Below are 20,949 nucleotides of genomic sequence, written 5' to 3'. Positions count from 1 at the left end.
TGCATCGAACCAACCAATCGGAGAAGGACATCTCCTACCATATAAAGCCTCGAATAGAGCCATGTTAGTGCTAGAGTGATAACTGTTGTTGTACGCAAACTCAGCCAAAGGTACGAACTGGTCTCAATGACCACCAAAGTCAATTACACTAGCCTATAACATATCCTCTAACAGCTGAGTAATTCTCTCGGACTGACCATCTGTCTGCAGGTGAAAAACGGTACTAAGATCCAACTGAGTCCCTAGTTCCTTCAGTGAAGTCCTCCAGAAATGGGAAGTGAACTGGGTGCGTCTGAAATTAATGATGGAAATGGGCACACCCTGCAATCTGAAAATTTCTCTGATGTAGATCCTAGCCAACCTCTCCGAGTGATAGGTAGTCTGAATTGGAATGAAGTGCACGGACTTAGTCAAACTATCCACAATAACTCAAATGGCGTCAAACTTGCCCAGCGTCTTCGGTAGACAAACCATGAAATCAATAACTATTCTCTCCCACTTCCACTTGGGAATGACTATCCTATGTGTCACATCACCCGGTCTCTGGTGCTCATACTTAACCTGCTGGAAATTCAAACATTGGGAAATGAAATCCATTATGTCCTCTTCATCCTACCCACCAATAATGCTGTCTCAAGTCACGGTACATATTTGTCGCCCCAGGTGGAATGGAGTATCTGGAACTCTAAGCCTTCTCCAAAATTAGCTTAATTAGACCACCAACACTAGGAACATAAATGCGCCTCTTAATCCTTAGAACACCATTGTCATCAAGAATAGCCTCCTTGGATTCTCCACGTAGTACCTTAACCCAAATATGGCATAAATTCACATGCTCAACTGCAGGGCTTTAATCTATTCTAAAGGAGACGAGCTCGCCTCAACACAAGCTACAACCTTGCCAGGTTCTGAAATATCAAGTCTCACCATACTATTAGCTAAACACTGAACCTCCATGGCTAGAGGACGCTTCTCAATAGTCAAATGCGCCAAGCTACCCATACTCACTGCCTTTCGGCTCAACGCATCAACTACTACATTAGGTTTGTCCGGATGTATAGAATGGTAATGTCATAATCCTTGAGAAACTCCAACCACCTACGCTATCTCGAATTTAGATCCCACTGATTGAACATATTCTAAAGACTGTGATGATCCGTGAATATCTCACAATGGACTCCATACAGGTAGTGCCTCAAAATCTTCATAGCAAAGACTACTACCGCCAACTTTATGTCATGAGTGGGGTAGTTCTTCGCATGGACCTTCAATTTCCTCGAAGCATACGCGATCACCTTACCTTCTTGTATCAACACAAAACATCAAAATAAACATTAAAGTCTTTACCTTCCACGGGTAAAGCCAAAATCGGAGCGAAGTCAATAAAGCCTTGACCTTTTAAAAGCTCTCTTCACACTCATCGGATCACTGCAAGGGCACATTATTTTGAGTCAAACAGGTCAAATGGAGGCACTAGATGAGAACCCTTTATGAACTGAAGATAGTAACTCGCTAAGCCACAAAGCTCCAAATCTCAGTCACCGAAATAGGCCTAGCCCAATTTCTAACTGCCTCAATCTTCTTGGGATCTACCATAATCCAATCCATAGACACAACATGTCCCAAAAATGCCACGGAACTAAGCCAGAACTCACACTTAGAAAATTTGGCATACCACTTCTCCTTCTTCAATAACCTAAGTACTATCCTCAAATTCTTCTCTTGTTCTTCTTTACTATGAGAGTACACCAAGATGTCATAAATGAAAACAGTCATAAACGATTCCAAGTCAGGCTTGATAATCCCATTCATCAAATCCATGAAAGCTGCAGAGCATTGGTAAGTGCGAAAGATATCACCAACAACTCATTATGACCATAGAGGGTCTTGAAGGCTGTTTTTGGAATATCCTCGGCTCTAATCTTCAACTGGTGACAACCTGATTTCAAATCAATCTCAGAGAAGACCGTCACACCCTGAAGCTGATCAAACAAGTCATCAATGTGGGTCAGATACTTGTTATAAATAGTAACCTTGTTAAATTTCGATAATCGATACACATCCGCATAGAACCATCTTTCTTCTTCACAAATAAAACGGGAGCACCCTAAGGGGAAACACTAGGTATAATGAATCCCTTACTCCGCAAGTCATGTAACTGCTCCTTCAACTCCCTCAACTTTGTCGGAGCCATACAGTAAGGTGGGATAGAAATAGGCTGAGTGCCTGGGTCAAAATCAATGCAGAAATCAATATTAAGATCAGGTGGCATACCGAGTAAGTCTGTGGGAAAGACCTCCACAAACTCACTAACTACTGGTACCGACTCCAAGGAAGGAGTAGCTGCGCTCGTATCCCAGATATGCGCCAAGTAAGCCAAACACCCCTTATCTACCAACTTCTTCGCCCAAAAGAACGATATGATTTTCTTGGGAGCAGGGCTAGGAGTACCCTTCCACTCTAATCTCGGAATGCCAGGCATAACTAATGTTATGGTTCACTTTTACCCAGGCGCATAAAAGCTACTAAGAAGTTGCGGACTCTATTTGGATTTTATATTTTTTTAGAGTCGTCACCTAATTTTATAACTGAAATTAGGAAAAGCAAGTAAAAATGGTTTATTCAAACAAAGAAAAATCTTTTTAAACCAGAGTTCGAGGTAAGGGTTCTGGTGATCCCCTAGGGAAGGTTTTAATCACCATAGTATTAAGGAACCGTAGAATACAGTTGACCTACGAGCTTCAATGTGTGATTAATTATGATTATTTGCTAAAATGTTTTCTTTCTTGCAAAAAACTGTCATACCAATATTATAAACTCCATTTTTGGCAAAAATATCCTTTAAGGTAAATTAGTTGGTTTAAAAATGTTATAAGGGTTTCGTTTATTTCATTTCCGGACCAAAACACACTTAGGATTTCTCTTAAGTAGTGTTCCTACTAACTTGGTCCTAATGTCATGATTTTTGTCCTTATAAGTTTTATATATATATATATATATATATATATATATATATATAAAATGGAGTGTATATCCTTTTAAAAATAGTATAGTTTATATAAGGATAGGTAAGGAAAAAGAGTTTACTTATTTATTTTTAGTCCATTGAAGCTCAATTTAATCAACCATATCCATATCAAAGACAACTTATCTCAAAACTATAGTCCAAGTGTATATCTTTTTATTTTTGTGCCTTAAGGTTTGGGCTTTTGGCCCAAAAAAATGATTGAAAATCACCTCAAGTCATATAAGTCTTTCAAAAGTCTATTCATACTAACCTTTTTTCTGAAAATTTGGTTTTGTTCTAATTGCTACTAAAATCAGTCCAAGTTATATAAATTAGGCCCAACATAATATTTCAGTCCAATTTGTATGAAGTCTCAAAGCAGTCCGTTTTATCCGTTTAATTTCCAAAGAGGCATAATGCCCAAACCGATTCAATTTCTTGATTCCAGAATTCATTTAATTTACCTACATTACCAATTTCTAGATTCACACTTTGATGCTTTCCACAAAAATCCAAAGTTTATCAATTTATCAATAAGATAAACCATGTTTAGTTTTTCAAAGTCATTTTAGAAAATATTAGCTACTACGCGAATTTCCCTAGGTCCTAATCGCATTTGGGTTTCAATATTTACAATCATTCATTACAAATACATACATATACAATATGAAATAAAAATGAAAGAAGGGAGTTAGGCTGGTGGGCTTAGGTAACAATTTTCACCCATGGTTGGGCTTTCTTTATTTTGTTATCTCCAAAGCGGACTCGATCAAGAAGGGAGTTGGGCCTCAGGCCTAACATATTTTGAAATGAAGAGATCGGCCCAAGCACAACATTGGTCCCATGCAAGCACAAAGGGGGAAAAGGATATTTACTGTTAGAATGCAACCAAACTTATCTAAATTAAACACAATTTCTTTTTACGCGTACCTACATGCTAAACTCAGGACCAAACGTTGTTGAATGTACACAAACTTGCAGTTGGGCCCATGTTGACAAAATGTAGGAGCAACGAGTGGGCTTGGCCCATTTAAGATAATAGCAGTAGCACATTATAAAGAAAAACACAATAAATAGGCCTGGCCTAGTTAACATAGAGCAGGCAAAGAGATTTAAGGAGACAACGAAAGAGCCATGCCCAAAACTTACATGGTATATAACTCTGGTGATATACATAAGAATATACTTGACATATGCACTTGGTATACTGGGTATACATGGCGTACAGTCTGTATACTCTCATGCATATCAATTATATATTCCAACCAAAGGCATAGCAAGAAGGAATGAAAGACAAGTAGAGGTAAAAACATATGCACACACAGAGATCGTACATGTCCCTATTCTCTATATTTTACACCTTTCATGACTCTAATCTAAATTCATTCAAGAAAATCAATTTGCAGCTTAAGGATTCTAAGGCTCAAATTTGACACGTTATCATAATTACAAGTGCTGGACTGTCATGGAGACACAAAACAATGACAACACTTAATCCAAACCTTTGCATCTTTACCTATCTTTTAAGTTAACAGACATGAGATCTAACCTAAGGATTTGTGAACTAGGTAGATATTTGATCAAATAATTACCACAGAATTGTGACACATACATGGCAAGTAGACATATCACTTTAAACTAACCTTAAAGCCTCTTGAAATAACCTTAGACAAGACCTAAAAAATCAACATACTACCTGATATCCTAACTTACTGCCTCAGATTTTAAGTTTTATTTTAACAAGTGAATACTTGGGCTAGGTGATATAGTCTTAGCTACAGTCTCAACATGAACATAAATGATAGGGCAGACACAACAACAAGACATACGGGTTAGCCATTAAGTCTAAACAACTAATCCTATATTAAACTTGAATCAGCTAAGGTAAACAGATGGTAGGCATACATGAGCTAGGTAGATTTATAATCTCATTAACACATAGGCAAACAAATATTTTTAGTTCATATCAAACATATGTTAATCCTAAATCAGATAGTGAGTACATGAGGTTTATAAAATAAGCTAAACAAGCTCATTACCACATGAATATATAGCTAAACATATCAAATATTGTAAAGACTCGGTTGTTCATTATAGTCCTATTGACTCTTTTACCTCTACTTCTGTTGACCTTTTCCCGAGGTCATCGAGCGAGTTTTGGTGTGACTTTTGAAAGTTGGAGCCTTATAGTTCATGTTTGATCCAAAGTTGACTTTTAGGTAAATTGACCTTTTTCAAAATTCTGTCGGTTTCGAGAGGTCCGGATGACCGTTTGAGACTTGGTAGTGTCACACCCTAATCTTGGTAGGGCATGATAGGCACTCGGCCCCATATTCAGAGCCGAGCGAACCCCATTAGTTCCCGCTACGTACATAACCCCACTGGACTCTCATGTTACGAAATGAAATGCATAATGAAAACTAATCAAAACCATTCTTTTCGTGGTAATCAAATCAAGTAAAATCTATAATCATATAGAATTTGTAACATAATGCACAATGGTACGTCGGCTTACAGAGCCGCTTACGAGACTGACTTTATATATACATGACCCTGTCTGCAAAGTCTCTAACATCAATCAAGAAAATCATAACATGTATACTCTGACTCGGCAACATTCCGGAAAGAAATGGAGCCCGCCAATCCCGCTGGAACAGCCTCTAGCAATGCCTTCTACTCATCTGTATGTACCTGCGTGGCATGAAACGCAGCCCCGAAGAAAGGGGGTCAGTACGGAATATGTACTGAGCATGTAAAGCCTGAAATACCGTAAAGAGGATCATAACCAAAATGGAGATTTACTAGAAACAAGTATGACTTTTAAAACATCAATACGTATGCCTTTTTAAATGAAAATCATGCATACCATTATCATATACCGTACCCGGCCCATTATGGGACTCGGTGGACAAAGTCATGTCATCATGTCAGCATACCATCATATCATCATGCATATATATACCGTACCTGACCCTCTAGTGAGGGACTCGGTGGATAAAATCATGTCATCATACTATCATATCATCATGCATGCATATATATATACCGTACCCGACCCTCTAGTGAGGGACTCGGTGAATGAGGTCATCATATGCCCTCCTGGCCGCCATAACATATCATCATCTCATCATGTCATCATATATATATAACGTACCCGACCCTCTAGTGAGGGACTCGGTGAACAATGTAGTGGAGTGCGCACGATAACATATCCGGCTCGGGACTCGGTGAAGGACATATTAAGGCGTGCACGAGCAGAGTAGTGAGAAACCACATGCATAAAAACAATTTTTAAGACTCGATGGGTAAGTACACTAATCGACGCTTGAAGGATCATAAACACGTTTCGAGTCAATCCGAGTTAGTACAAGAAAGTTATGGACGTTATTCATTACAGAAATCTTTACGAACATTTCAAAGCAATCCGAGACTGCCTATGAGAGTTAGGGACATTAATCTTTATAGAACTTCTGGGATCATTTATACGTAACAGGATATATCATAAGACCCAGTGGAGTAATTAAAATGAACTGACATTTGAAAATTTCGATAACAGTTATACCAATGCCTTTTGAATGTCGCTCGGAAACATATCAAATGGAACTTCGGAAATCATGGATACGTATCAAAATCGTATAAAATAGCTTATGGAAATCAGGAACACGATCATCCTAGTGTCTCTAAGAATAGGAATTTCTTTGGATTCATGTACACATCGTCTGTTCATTTCATAAAGATCATGCCAAAAGAAAGAAAGGTTAGCTTTACATACCTGCTTGACTTCTTATTAGCTACGCTTATTCGTCCAAGCTCGCAAGTCTACATTTAAGAGGATTTACACAATCATTAGACTCATTATTACACGTTTGTCTTAGTCCTTCAAATAAATTCATTTATAATCTGCCGAAATTTCGGCAACATCTCTCCTGTTTATATGCCTAGTCGAAATTCCAATTCAATAACCAACAACATCACCAATAGTAATAGCATCATTTCCAACACAACATATGCCATAAAACAACCCACACACTGTTTTACCAGTTTCTCAACCAACCAATTTGCGATATAACTATTTAAAAATTTTATTTCTATAAAGAAGCTGAAATTAACACTAACAACATCAATAACCACATCCTCCACATTTTGAAAGTTAAATACAATTATTTTCATCCAAAGTTTTCTTCAAATCTCGTTCCATAATTCACAGCACCAACAAACGAATTTATCAGGCTATTCCCTCTGTTCTAATTCGTTAAAACTCTAAATAAACTCGTTAACAATGAAAAGGACCCTTATTCATACCTTAAGCATGCAGCCACCACGTTATCACTCTTCTCCTTGGTTGATTTGTAGCTCAAATTGAAGACAACGCTGCGTACAACACTTTTCTCTTCATGGGCTTCGGGATTCGGGGCTCAGATTTTGGTCAAAATTGGTTTTTCTTCTCTCCAAGGCTCTTCTCTCTCTCTTTCCAGAATTTTCTGGTGTTCTTGGTCTGAAAAATGAGGAGAAAGGGCTGAAATGTCACTTAAATAGGCATGGGTCATGGGCCTAACCCGGTTGGGCCCGGATTGGGCCTAGCCCACTGACCTTTCTGCCTTAAAACATCCGTATCTCATTATCCCGACATCACCTATGGACCCACGACCTATGGTTGGAAATATAATTCAATTATCTACAACTTTCAGTCTGGGAGTTTTCCCAAATTCCCAAATACCGATGGGGTTATGGCCTCCCGAAGTCAGATCACCCAAAAATGTAACTTAAATTTATTTGTTTGGAGGGCTTCCACTTTGATTTGGCTCAAGGGTCCTTCTTGAGTTGTGTTTAACTTCACATATGTGATTCATATAACTTGTCACATGTCCCTAAAAAAAATCTCGACGTGTGGACCCCACCTCGGCTTACGAATAATCCGACGTACAAAAATACGGGATATAATACTATCAACGTGAGTTTAAATTATGTAGCAACAACATGATTGTCAATTTTTTTTGAGGAAGCACGTGTCACGCTCATGCTCTGAAAACGCGGGGTATAACAGGTAGTATGTGCGGTTTGATTCCCAATGCACTTGGGAGCGTTTTGGGACTTGGGTTGGAAACTTGGCTTTAGGCCATTGGGGGTTTACTTGGTCAAATAGACCTGTTGGAAATTTCAAGGCTGCAGATGAATTCGTAGTGCGTTTTTATGTGTGTGTGCATGTTTGTTTTGTATCTATGAAGCCTCGGGTGATAGTCGGGTTTTGGGTTGAGAATTGTCAAAAAACCAGAAAAATCTGGTGTTTTGCCACAGCGGCCTCGCTATAGCGAGGGAGAGACCGCTATAGAGGGAGAGGAGTTTTCGCGGTGAGTCGTCCCAGCGGACTGGTATCCGCTGAGGGGAAGTCGTTGTAGCAGCGAGGTGAGAGTTGGCCTGAGGCGCCATAGTGGGCCCTTAGCCACCATTGCGAGCTCACTTCAGCGTATAATCTTACCGCTACAGCGAGTGACGGGCAGTGTTTCTAGATTTTTCCTTAAGTTAAAACCCTTGAACCCTATCATTTTCTTCATCACTTTCTAAGCATACTTTGGGAGAATTGAATAGCTTTTGGACTGAATCTTCTTGGAGGTAAGATCTTTGACCCTAGCCATGATCATTTACCTTCCTAGATCCTTAATCCATTCTTAGAATCACTAGAATTAAAGTGGAGAAGATGAGTCTTATGATAAATTTCTATAAATGGGTTTAGACTTCCTAAATGGAAATTGATGGTGAAATTGACTAGTATAGCCATAGAATTTGTTGAATTCATTGTTGTTAAGCTTAATTCTTCCATTATTAGTGATTAATTTGAAGATTTAAGAATTAGGGTTCATACCCAAATTTGGGGGTTTTGCTTTAAATTCGAATTAGGCTTAATCATGAGTTGTTTTTGCAATTGAATAGTGGGTTTGATCATCTAGAGCATGGAATTGCATATTCCACCTTCCAATTTCCCAGTTTACCTTTGTGGGTCCGTTTCCCCAATTCCATAAGTTAGAGTTTGACCTAACTATGTAGAACTCAAATATGTTTAGACTTTAAGTATTTGGAGGCACAAAGAAAGGGTAAGGCCAAGGTGTGACGGTTCGTGGCTCCTGTTCGGCTCTCTAGGTAGGTTACAACTTACCTTTTTGGTTGGACTTCGGTTAGCGAATCATATGTTGAGTTAGTGATTGTTGGAGAAAGCATGTAAACCTTCGGGTATGGAGTTGGGATGGAATACTAGGATAGTATTGTTGTTGACTATGGCTTGTCGCCTTATTGTGTTCTATTGAGTTATTGTTTTATTGTGAGGTGTTGGCTTGTCACCACGTGATTGATTCTAGAGATGATTCTTAGTGATTACCTTATGATTCGAAGAGCATATTTATCATGGTTGAGGTCATCGGAAAGGAAAGTAAGGTTATGATATTGAATTGTGATTTAGATATGTGTCCATGTATGGCACCATTGATTCATATATTCTTGTTGGCATTGTTATCATACATTCACTCATTTATACATATATTGGGATCGAGTTGCTTGCCGCAACACTTGTTGACACCCAATTTTGTCCCTCCCTTATTTAATTTTTATTTACTCGGGCTTCTAAATTTACTGTCGAGCTAAATACTCTATTTTCACTATTCTATTTTTATTTCACTACTATTATTTTCGCTACTTTTATTTTCAATATTACGAGCATTACTTTATCACAAATTTTAAGTGTTCGTCATCGTTTCATTTTCGGGTTTGGAATCGTTAAATTAATTACAAGACAACACTTTGTAAAATCTTTATTTTTCTACATATTAATTATTAATTGTCTTCACATAGTATATATTGTACTAGTTATTAAATTAGAAGCCCAAGAATAATGAAATAGAGGATCAACATTTTCAGCTAAATTATTAGCCCATATTCTAATTAATTCGACCGACCCATTATCCATAATACCAGCCCAAATAATCAACCCACATCATTCCCTTACCCAAAACAATTCAGCCCATCAGTCCAGCCCACACCACAATACCCGGTCCAACCCACTTTTTACCCGACTCGCTCCACTTCCTCTCATTTTCATTTTCCTAAACCTAACATCTCTTTCTTTTTCCCTTTCTTCCGCGCCTCCCTCACCTCTCTCCCGCTCCCCTTTACCCTGCCTCTCTTTCTTCCCTTTCCACGTTCCTTCCACTTCCCTTTGTCCCCCACGCCTACCTCTCCACTTCCCCATGTCCCCTGCTCATTCGTCTCTCTCCTACGCTCCTCTCTTTACTTTAATTCAAATGAAACCCAAATGTGATCCTAGTTGAATCATTTTAGTGGGGGGGGGGGGGGGGACTGAACATTGTTTTAGAAAGGGGGATTGGGAGTATTTTGAAGGATTTTCAGATTTTTGAAAAAAGGGGATTCAAGGTTTTGAGGGATTTTTTTTTTTCAAATTTTGAGAAAACGGATTCAGTTTCTCTGAGAGATACAAACCATATTCCAAACTTAATTTTCCTTTTCCGGTGAACTTTAACCGCGATCAACAATTACTCTATTTTCATTTTTTATCGTTTTGGAACTTTAGTTACTTTAATCGAGTTCGGGTTCGTTCGAGTTCGAGTGTAGATTCGAGACCTCGACGCCCTGTTCATTGCACCACCAACAGGTAAAATCTGATGCTATTTTGACTTATCGTTTGTTAAAATTATGTTAGCATAGAAAATTCATGTTTTGATGTCTCGTTGTTACCATTTCACTTAAATATGTGCTTACTGTTACTGCCTAGATTAGTTTAGATACTGGCACATTTTATATGCTTGTTATTACTGTTTGACCTAGTTCTAGCATGTACTGATGTATTTGTTTGGTTTCAGTTGGTAAGTATGTATCAAGCACGTTGTTTATGCCTAGGACTAGTTAATTGGATTTGTTTAAGTCTAACTGCTAGGATACCAGTGAGCAGGTATACCTGTGCTTCTTGGATTAGTTTGATTTGTATATATGAACATATAAATTAGTTAACTGGTAATCATGTGTTGATATAACCTTACAGGGGTGAACCAAGTATGCAACTAATTGTTTTTCTCAAGTTTGATCCTCTGTTAGTTGAAGTTGTCCCTTTAAGTGCATAATGTGATGTAAACATATGTTACTATGGTTAAGTGGATAATTTTAAGCTGGAAAGGTGCATTTTCTGCCTTGCTTATGATTAGTATAGATAAGTGATTGGATTAGTATATCCCGTGCTAATGCTATGCATACACAAGAGGATGTGACCTCCAAATTGTGATTCTAAATATCTCCTTTAGCCTGTCTGTGGTGGAGTTGTTGGGAAATTATTTGTGTGATATGGTTTGTGGTCTCTGTTTGCTTAGCTGAACCACTGAAATAAGGTTAAGGAATTTAGAACCCTAAAATACTGATAATCCTTTGTGCTAGGTTTTAAAACGAGGCAAGATAATAGACTGATGATATGAGAGAGTCCTAGCCAGTATTAACAATATAAAGAAAACTATGAGGCTGTCACCTCTAACTTGCTGCTTGGCCCTAATATTGCCAAATCACAGAATAGGTTCAAAAACGTCTAAGCATTTAAAAGCTCAGTTTTAGCCACTTTAAATATGTACAAGTGACTTTCTGAGTCTCGTGATGATATTTGAAATTTCTTTATTGATGAAACATGCTAGTCGAGTGCTATTTGATCATTTTTTAGTAAATTGGATTTGTTTGTACTCACCCGAGGACATTGTGTAAATTGGATGAATATATGCACTTGCTATATGAAACCATTCTTGCTTAATGAAGATGTCTCGGTTTTAAGGATTAGAGAAAGAGTAAAAATCTCTCTACTTTGATGGACTTGGCTATTTAATTCTGAAGCCTAGTTAGGGCTGGAACTACTGCTGTATTTTAGCCATTTCGCTGCTTCACCTTGGGCCATGAAGTGTTGTATTTCAGTCATTTTCTGCCTTACTTACAGTCATGAACTGCTGTAGTTTTAGCCACTTTATTGTTGTACTTTCGAGCCATGAACCACTGCATTTTTTGAGCTGAATCACTGCTGCGTTTAGACACACTATTGCTGCATCTTTAAGGCTAATGACAACTGTATTCAAAATGAGTAGATACTATGTTTGATGCAAGTTTATTGTGGGACTTAAAATTAACAGATGCATCACTTGATGTTGTGCTTATTAGGGAATTCGAAGATGAATAAATGCCACAGTCAAACATAAGATAGTTGCTATACTTGACGCCGTGTTGTATCTCGGATAAACTTAATATTAAAAAAAATATAGACTGCCATACTAATAAACACACAAGCAAATCAGAAATTAAGGAAAATAACTAAAAGGAAGAACATTTACCTTTTTCAAGTGCAACCTTATTGAGAATGGAATTGTTGGACCTCTTTTGGTCCACAAACAAAAGATCAGCCATAAATATGAAAAGAAATATTAAACTAATGCTCGAAATTTTGGGAAATACTCAAGGTGTCCAATTCTGTCATGACCCAATTTAGCTAAGTCGCGCCGGCACCTACCCTTCCCACCTCGGTAGGCGAACCCTTATCCCAAAAATTGCCAAGTCATAAATTAACTATTAAACAAGCGGAAGAGATAAGAATCACATAAGTCTGACGAAAATCATACAGAAATGTGCGGAAATAAGTAAATACATCCAATCCACCAAGAGTCTGGTCTAACCATACAAGAGCCTCTAACTAGATACTACAAGTATGAAATTTACAAAATACATCCAGTCTGAATATGTCTCGGAACATGAAATAAGACATAGATAAAGAAGAATCTCCAAGGCAGCGGACGTCCTCGTGCTCACCTTGTAAGACACTCATCAGGAACTCTCGCACTGCAATCAGCCACGATAATAAGAGGTCAATCCAATCTGGAACTCTGCACTCATAAAATAATGCAACAAGTGCATGTCAGTACAAACAACAAGTACTGGTAGGTATCATAGGCCGACTAAGACTAGTTGACATATATAAAGACAATAAGGTAAGAGAAAACAAGCTAACCATAGAGTATGAGTCATACACCCATGAAATCGACTCACATAATCAAGCCATGATGTAACCGCTAGCCCCAAGTGAAACAAATATCCAAGTATACCGAAAACCAAGTCTTACCAAGTCAAATCAACACGTAGCCCATATCAATACAGTCCAAGAATATGACCAACACAGTATCCAAATGTTAAGAAATAACGAAGGAAAATCAAGCAATGCAATATGAGATATGAATGCAATGCAATGTACTTCGATAGCGGAATACCTCCACGCCTCAGCAGCACAACCCATAGGGGAACCGTGAAGTCCAAGCACCATCTTCGCACACAACTCAGAGGACTCAATTATCAACTAGTGTCGCAATATTGATGTTCCATATCAGCCCCTCCGCACAAAACTCAGAGGTGACGTACCATGTTCCATAATCAGCCCCTCCTCACACAGCTCATAGGTAACTTACCATGTTCCATAATCATCAATGTCCCTTCTCATTTCCATCAATAGTGCCAGTCACACAAAATAATAAGATGATATAAAATGAATATGGAACGATGTAAGTACAGACAATGAAGAATATCAAGTTCAAGTTGTGCCACACACAGCGCACCAATATCATCATCAAGTAATCCACACAGTAATAATGATGAGTTTCTAATTTCCATAACAATAAGAGCCAACTATCTCACAATGGCTATACTAATAACAAGGCGTACACTAAGTACCAATATCAATATAAAGTAATTTCATATTTTCGAATTACTCACAAATCACAAACAATCCACCAATTTATACACAACATACCAAACATGGACCTATGGAGTCTACAGGCCACTAGCTCGATCAAACAAGTCATAAGCAATACCAAACCCTAAGGCAACATCCAACCCAACTTCATACCCGAAGGTTTACATGAAATCTCTGACAATATCATCTAAATATACGCTTCGCTAGTCGAAATCTCACCGTAGGGGTAAACCGTAACCTACCTGGCAGGCCGAGCACTAATCTCAAGTCAAACTTGCGCACTTCCTTTACGGTGAGCCTCAAGATAATCAAAGTCTACCATATTTGAATGCGGAATTAGAAACAAGAAGAAGGCATTTAATAAACTTAACTCTTATTAAATCCCCAAATTCCAACACATAAACTAGGGTTCATAAACTAATAAATTAAAAATAATGATCTAAGGCTCTCGCCATAGAATTAGTGTTCTAGATGTTCAATTCCCATCAATAATCAACTAATTCAGCTGACAATTACTCTAAATTCAGATTATATAGAAAACCTCCAAATTTGGGTATAAACCCTAGCCTTTAATTCACAAGTTAAGCCTTAGAAATGGAAGATTCAAGTTACTATAGTCATTACCCATCAATTCCATGCTAACCCATGCTACATTCATTAACAAAACAAGGGTTTATACTCACAAGTTCATTAGAGGAAGATAACCAAAACCCACTTAGTTCTCATAACTTTAGGAAGATTCTAGCATGGATTAATGATAACTAGGTGAGTTTACCTCTAAGGGGTCGTTTGGTAGAAGGTATAAGCTGGGATATCCCAACACTAATTTTTATACCATGTTTGGTAGAAGGTATAAATTTATCCTGAGATAAATTTATACCTTGTACCAAACATGGTACAAAAATTAGTGCTGGGATATCCCAGCTTATACCTTCTTATCCCACTTATACTGGGATTATTTTATACCATCTTTTAGATGGTATAAAATAATCCTAATAGATGGGATAAATTAGTCCCGGAATTATAATCCCGGGATAATTTCGACTATCTACCAAACGACCCCTAAGAGTTTGCCCTAAGAAACCTCTAGAAAAGCTCCCAAGATGAACCACTTTCGGAATAATAAATGAATGAAAATACTTGGGGTTTTATATCATTAAATACCCCAATCACTGCCCGTCGGCCGCTTTGGTGGTCAAAAGGCCACTATAGCGTTCAACCTACCGCTATGGCACCACCGCTATAGCGGTCACCCAACCGTTATAGCGCTACCGCTATAGCGGTCACCCCACCGCTATAGCGCTCACCAAACATCAAAAAATTCTGGTGTCTTCCAAACTTGAAATCGACACCCGAAACCACTCCGGAACCTTCCGTACACAAACCAAATAGGCATCATACATGAAACGCGCTACAAATGGACTCGTGGCCTCAGAATTCCCAACGTAGGTCTTGTTTTCCAAGTCAAATCCCTAACGGCCTAAAATCAACTTTCCAACCCAAGCCCCAAAATGCACCCGAGTGCATTGGGAACCAAACTGAATATACATACAAGCTCTAAATGACTATCCGGACCTCTCGGAATCGACAGATATCCAAAAAATGTTCGTTTACCTAAAAGTCAACTATGAGTCAATCAGTTTTCACTTAAAAGCCAAATTTTCTAAAAGTCACATCAAAACTCACTCCAATGCCTAAGGAACCCTGCCACCTGTCCCCGCGGGTCAACATGGTACTAATAAGGCTCGGGGACAGGTTAACGGGGAAAAATGGTCAAAAACGCAATAATGGCCGAACGGGTCGTTACATCAGATACCAATTAAATAATCGCTCATCCTCGAGCGACAAGGAAGAGAACGAGGAAAGATACCTGAGCCCGCAACAACTAGGGATATCTCGAACTCAGATCGGGATTCTCTTAACAGGAAAGATTCTCATCGAATAAAACTGAATCCCTACAAATGATATAGGAACCATCAGAATGACACTTCTTCAACATAGAGACATAGAAGACCGGATGAATACCGACCGACCTGGTGAAAAAAAAAATAACTCATAACATATAGGATCGATACAACGGATAGTCTCAAATAGGCCAATACACCTCGGGCTCACTTTCCCTCCTTCCCACATAGCATTATACCCTTGTTGGGAGTAACATTCATAAAAACCCGATGGCTAACTTTACCAGTCACAACTCTCTAAACTTAGCTCAAGCTCCAATTTTCATATCTCCATATTCAAATTTCCGTCGCAACTGATCCTCGAATAACGAATTGCTTTTGCTCGAATCCTCTGATTTGATAAAATCGCAACTCTGAACTAGATCAATAGGACCTACAAACACTTTACCAAACCAACACAATCCTTTGAAACGTGACCACAAATCGTAGCCCATTCTGAACGGGGAAGACATTCTTATTCCGTTAACCTTTCCTCCGCACCTGCTAAAGCCATTTCCAATAGCGCGATTTCTTAGAACACCTGAGCACACACACCACAAACCTAATACTATGACTTACTCTCGCCAGAAGAATCCTTGATTCATCTTAGTTCGCTACGCAATTCCATCAGAACTGATCTTATTGCGCCAACTTGGCTAGTTCTAAGTCTTCTTAAACCTTCAAATCACAATATAGGAACCGAACTACTGAATACCTCGCCGAGCAATGTCCATCGGAACCCAAATGATCACTATAAAGACCTCTCGCACAACATTTCCTCATCAAATCCGTACTAAGTTCGTTGTATACCATTATTCTGTCCAAGTAACTGTTCTCAGAAGGTATCATCATATCCACTAGAAACCCTGACAAAGCTCGGTAAATCTGTCATACCTCAAATCTGAGCCAAAGCGCTTCGAATCCTCCGATATCTTCCTGAAAGTATAATCATAGACCTTTAAGCTTAACTCGAACAACGCTGACCCTGAAAGAATGCACAACTCTCGAATATCACCAATAGTCATTAGAACTGACTCCGAATAGTTCTCTCTGCCTGCCCGTCCATCTGAGGATGAAATGCAGTACTAAGTTCACATGAGTTCTCAAACCCTCTTGGAACGATTTCCAGAAATGGGCAGTAAATTGCATACCTCTGTCAGATATGATGGATATCGGAATCCCATGCAATCTAACTATCTCTTTTAGATATAACTTGGTGGATTGCGCCGTGGTATTTGTCGTCTTCACGAGAAGAAAATGTGCAGACTTTGTAAGTCTATCCATAATCACCCAAATTGAATCAAACTTGGCCTTTGTGCAGGGTAAACCCGTAACAAAATCCATATCGATCACATCCCACTTCCAATGCGGAATTTCGATATTATGAACCAGGCCTCCAGGCCTTTAATGTTTAGCCTTAACCTGTTGACAGTTCAAAGACTTTGCCGCAAAGTTTGAAATGTCAACCTTCATGCTCTTCCACCAATAGTGTTTCTTCAAATATTTATACATCTTAGTGGATCCTGGATACATAGAGTATTTAGAACTATGCGCCTCTACCAACAATTCTTGTCGCAAACCATCAACATCAGGAACGCATAGATGTCTCTACTGTCTTAGGACATTGTTATCAGCCCCACCTGTGAATGAAGTGTACTCTCCCTTTTCCACTTCATTTCAAACAGTTTCACCAACAGTCCATCTTCGTATTGCTTGGACTTGATTCTCTCAGCACTATCAGATCGCGCGAGTGTGAATTCCACTAACTCCCCACCTTCAGTTTCATCAAGTCAGACTCGAAAGCTAGCGAGCCTTCGAATTTCTTTGCCCATTGGCATCTGTCGAGCGTGCAAATACGCTAACGTACCCATAGATTTCAGGCTCATTGCATCAGCCACAACACTCGCCTTACCAGGATGATACAAGATGTTCAAGTCGTAATCCTTCAACAACTCTAACCATCTCCTCCGTTTGAGATTCAATTCTCGCTGCTTGAAGATATACTGCAGGCTTTTGTGATAAGTGAAAATACCACAATGTTCCTTATACAAGTAATGACGCCAAATTTTAATGTGAACACCACAACAGCCAATTCTAAGTCATGAGTTGGATAATTCTTTTCGTGCTTCTTCAACTGACGGGAAGCATAAGCGATCACCTTACCATTCTGCATCAAAACACAACCCAACCCAATTCGGGAAGCATCAGAATAAACTATGTAGCCTCCGTAACCTGAAGGTGGGGTTAAAACAGGAGTTGACGTCAATCTTTCCTTGAAATCTTGAAAGCTCTTCTCACAGGCTTCCGACCACTAGAACTTAGCCTTTTTCTGAGTCAACCTGGTCAGAGGTGCAGCTATAGATGAGAAACCTTCCATGAACTTCCGATAATAACCAGCTAAACCCAAGAAACTACGGATGTCCGTTGCACCAGTGGGTCTTGGCCAGTCTTTAACTGCTGAAATTTTCTGAGGATCAACCTTGATACCATCACGAGATACTATGTGACCCAAGAACGACACAGAGTTAAGACAAAATTCACACTTAATTTTTTTAGCATAGAGCTTATTCTCCTCAAGTGGTTTTAATGTTATTCTCAAGTGCCCTGTATACTCCTCAGGACTCTTCGAATAAACCAGGATATCATCAATAAACACAATTATCAAACAATCGAGAAAAGGCTTAAACATACGGTTCATTAGGTCGATTAATGCAGCTGGGGCATTAGTTAGACCGAAGAAAATGACCAGAAATTTAAAATGTCCATACCAAGTACGAAACACTATTTTCGGAATATCTTTCTCCTTTATCGTTAGCTGATGGTACCCAGACCGCAAGTCGATCTTAGGAAAGAACTTATCACTCTGAAGTTGGTCGAACAAGTCATCTATCCTAGGTAAAGGATATTTATTCTTGATAGTCACCTTATTTAGCTGACGGTAATCAACACACATTCTGAGCAAACCATCATTCTTTCTGACAAACAGGACTGGATCACCCCAAGGCGAGGTACTTGGTCGAATAAACCCCTTATCCAACAAGTTTTTCAATTCTCTTAGATCTGCTAGAGCCATATGATAAGTTTGAGTGGAGATTGGTTAAGTTTCAGAGAGAACATCTATCCCAAAATCGATAAGCCTATCAAGAGGGATCCCCGAAAGATCTTCGGGAAACTCATTATCTATAGGGATGGACTTAAACTCTGGCATTAAGGCTTGAGTATTATTGACAACAACTAGATGGTAAATACATCCGTTCGAAATCATTTTACTAGCCTTAAGGTACGAGATAAACCTACCCCTAGGCTTAGCAATTTCTCCCTTCCACACAATCACTGGTTCATCAGGGAAAGCAAACCGCACTAACTTATAATGATATTCCACATTAGCATAACAAGCGGCTAACCAATCCATTCCCATGATTTCATCAAAACCTATCAGCTCTAGCTCAAATAAGTCAGCTGTAGTTTCACGACCCTTAACTACAACCACACAATTTTATAAACTCTAGAGGCAATAGCAAAGACACCAGTAGAAGTATCCACAGAAAAAGGTTCACACAGTTGTTTAGGATCCATAACACAATTGAGAGCAAAATGTGGTGTCACATATGAGAGATTTGAGCCCGGATCAATCAATGAATATGCATCAAAAGAGCAAATAGTGAGAATGCCTTAGGGGTATGCATGGTACGGTATTTAAAATTTCGGTATGATAATTTCGATTTTCGGTTTCTAAAAATACTATACCATAACCACACCAAATTAATTCGGTATGGTTCGGTATTTTGCGGTATGATAAATCAGTACCATAGTTTTTCGACTTCGGCTAACATATACTGATATTGTAGAGAATTATGACTTTGGATATTCAAGAAACGTCTCCATTATATTTTACTAACACCTTATACATGTAAAAATATTCAAAAGAAAGTATAAGCAATCCCCTTCGTAAATCAATTACACAAAAAAGACAACATAGAGTATTCAAAGTTCCAATGTTTAAACAATTAATTTTCTAGTAATACTAGTTTATATATTTGTTAGTATTATAACACTACAATATAAGAATTGTATATATAATATACTTCGGTATGGTATTCGGTATTTCAGTAATTTCTTTAGAAATACCAAATACCATACCGAATACCAATTTCTTTAAAAATGCATACCAATTACCGAAACTGCGGTATAAAAAATTTCAATTTCGGTATGGTACTCGGTATCTACCATACCGTGCTCACCCCTAGAATGCCTGTGACCACTACATCTAAGGCTTCAGCTGCCTCCCTGCGAGTCAAACCATAAGGTCAGGAATGAACTCCATAACGCTGTTAGCAACTGCTTTACCTGTCCCATTACCACGAGTATTAGGAGTGTTATTAGTATTACAAGCAGACGGATTCATAGTAGCAATAGGTGTAGACGAATTGTTTCTCTAGCCTGAAAAAATAGCTATTTCATGTAACCACTTCCTAAACTCCCGCTTGATGTGACCCCTTATACCACAATGATGACAAATATGTTCCTCCCGTCCAGATGAGTGTCTATTACCACCTTGCGAATACCTGTTCTGATTATTTTTTCTCTGACTTTGTCTACCGGATGGAGCACTGCCATTAAAATAAGCGCCGGTTTGAGTAGGTGCAGAATACCCTTGCTTTTGCCCCCATTTTTCAAACCACATAACCCACCCGCAGATCGAGCCTGCTTACTTTGTTCCCTTCCTAGCCTCTCTTTACCCTTCCAATTCTCTTGTTGCTCAACGAACCCAACCAAGGATGAAAATGTAAAAGTAGGAGACATATCAGCAGCAACACACACAGACTTGATATGTGGTACTAACCCATACACAAATCGACTCAACTTTTGCTTTTCAGTCGGAATCATATACGTTGCATACCTTGCCAGACGAGTAAACTTTAAACTGTACTCACGAATGGATATAGTGCCCTGCTCAATCTTCTCAAACTTACCAGCCAGAGCAAATCGTTCCTCATCAGACAGAAATCTCTCCATGAATGCCCCCTCAAATTCAGCCCAAGTAGGAGCTGGAGCATTATTACCCCACTCAATCTCCCATAATTCGAACCTAGCATGAGCAACATCTTTCAATTGATATGATGCAAATTTCACAGGTTCAGAACCATGAGCACCCATGGACCTTAAACATTTGAATGTCTCATCTATAAAGTAATGAGAATTATTTTCTTCTTGTGAACCAAAGAACTTGGGCG

At 38.8% G+C, this 20,949-nt stretch overlaps 1 protein-coding gene across 1 annotated transcript; it reads right to left on the bottom strand.

Moving 5' to 3' along the window:
• Positions 1-153: 153 nt before the first annotated feature.
• On the bottom strand, positions 154-18,788 carry LOC132643888 (uncharacterized). The gene is made up of 11 exons (XM_060360416.1): positions 18,680-18,788; positions 18,086-18,214; positions 17,874-17,947; positions 17,583-17,757; positions 16,610-16,700; positions 12,839-12,912; positions 2,143-2,226; positions 1,543-1,826; positions 725-805; positions 472-612; positions 154-381 (listed from the first exon to the last, which is right to left on the bottom strand). Exons 1-11 carry the CDS (start codon positions 18,786-18,788, stop codon positions 154-156), a joined length of 1,470 nt encoding a protein of 489 aa, XP_060216399.1.
• Positions 18,789-20,949: the final 2,161 nt, after the last annotated feature.

This window comes from Lycium barbarum, chromosome 6 (assembly GCF_019175385.1).
Source record: "Lycium barbarum isolate Lr01 chromosome 6, ASM1917538v2, whole genome shotgun sequence".
NCBI classification, from domain to species: Eukaryota; Viridiplantae; Streptophyta; class Magnoliopsida; order Solanales; family Solanaceae; genus Lycium; species Lycium barbarum.
The sequence above is the reverse complement of the archived record's forward strand: the minus strand, read 5'-3'. Positions and strand labels throughout refer to the sequence as shown.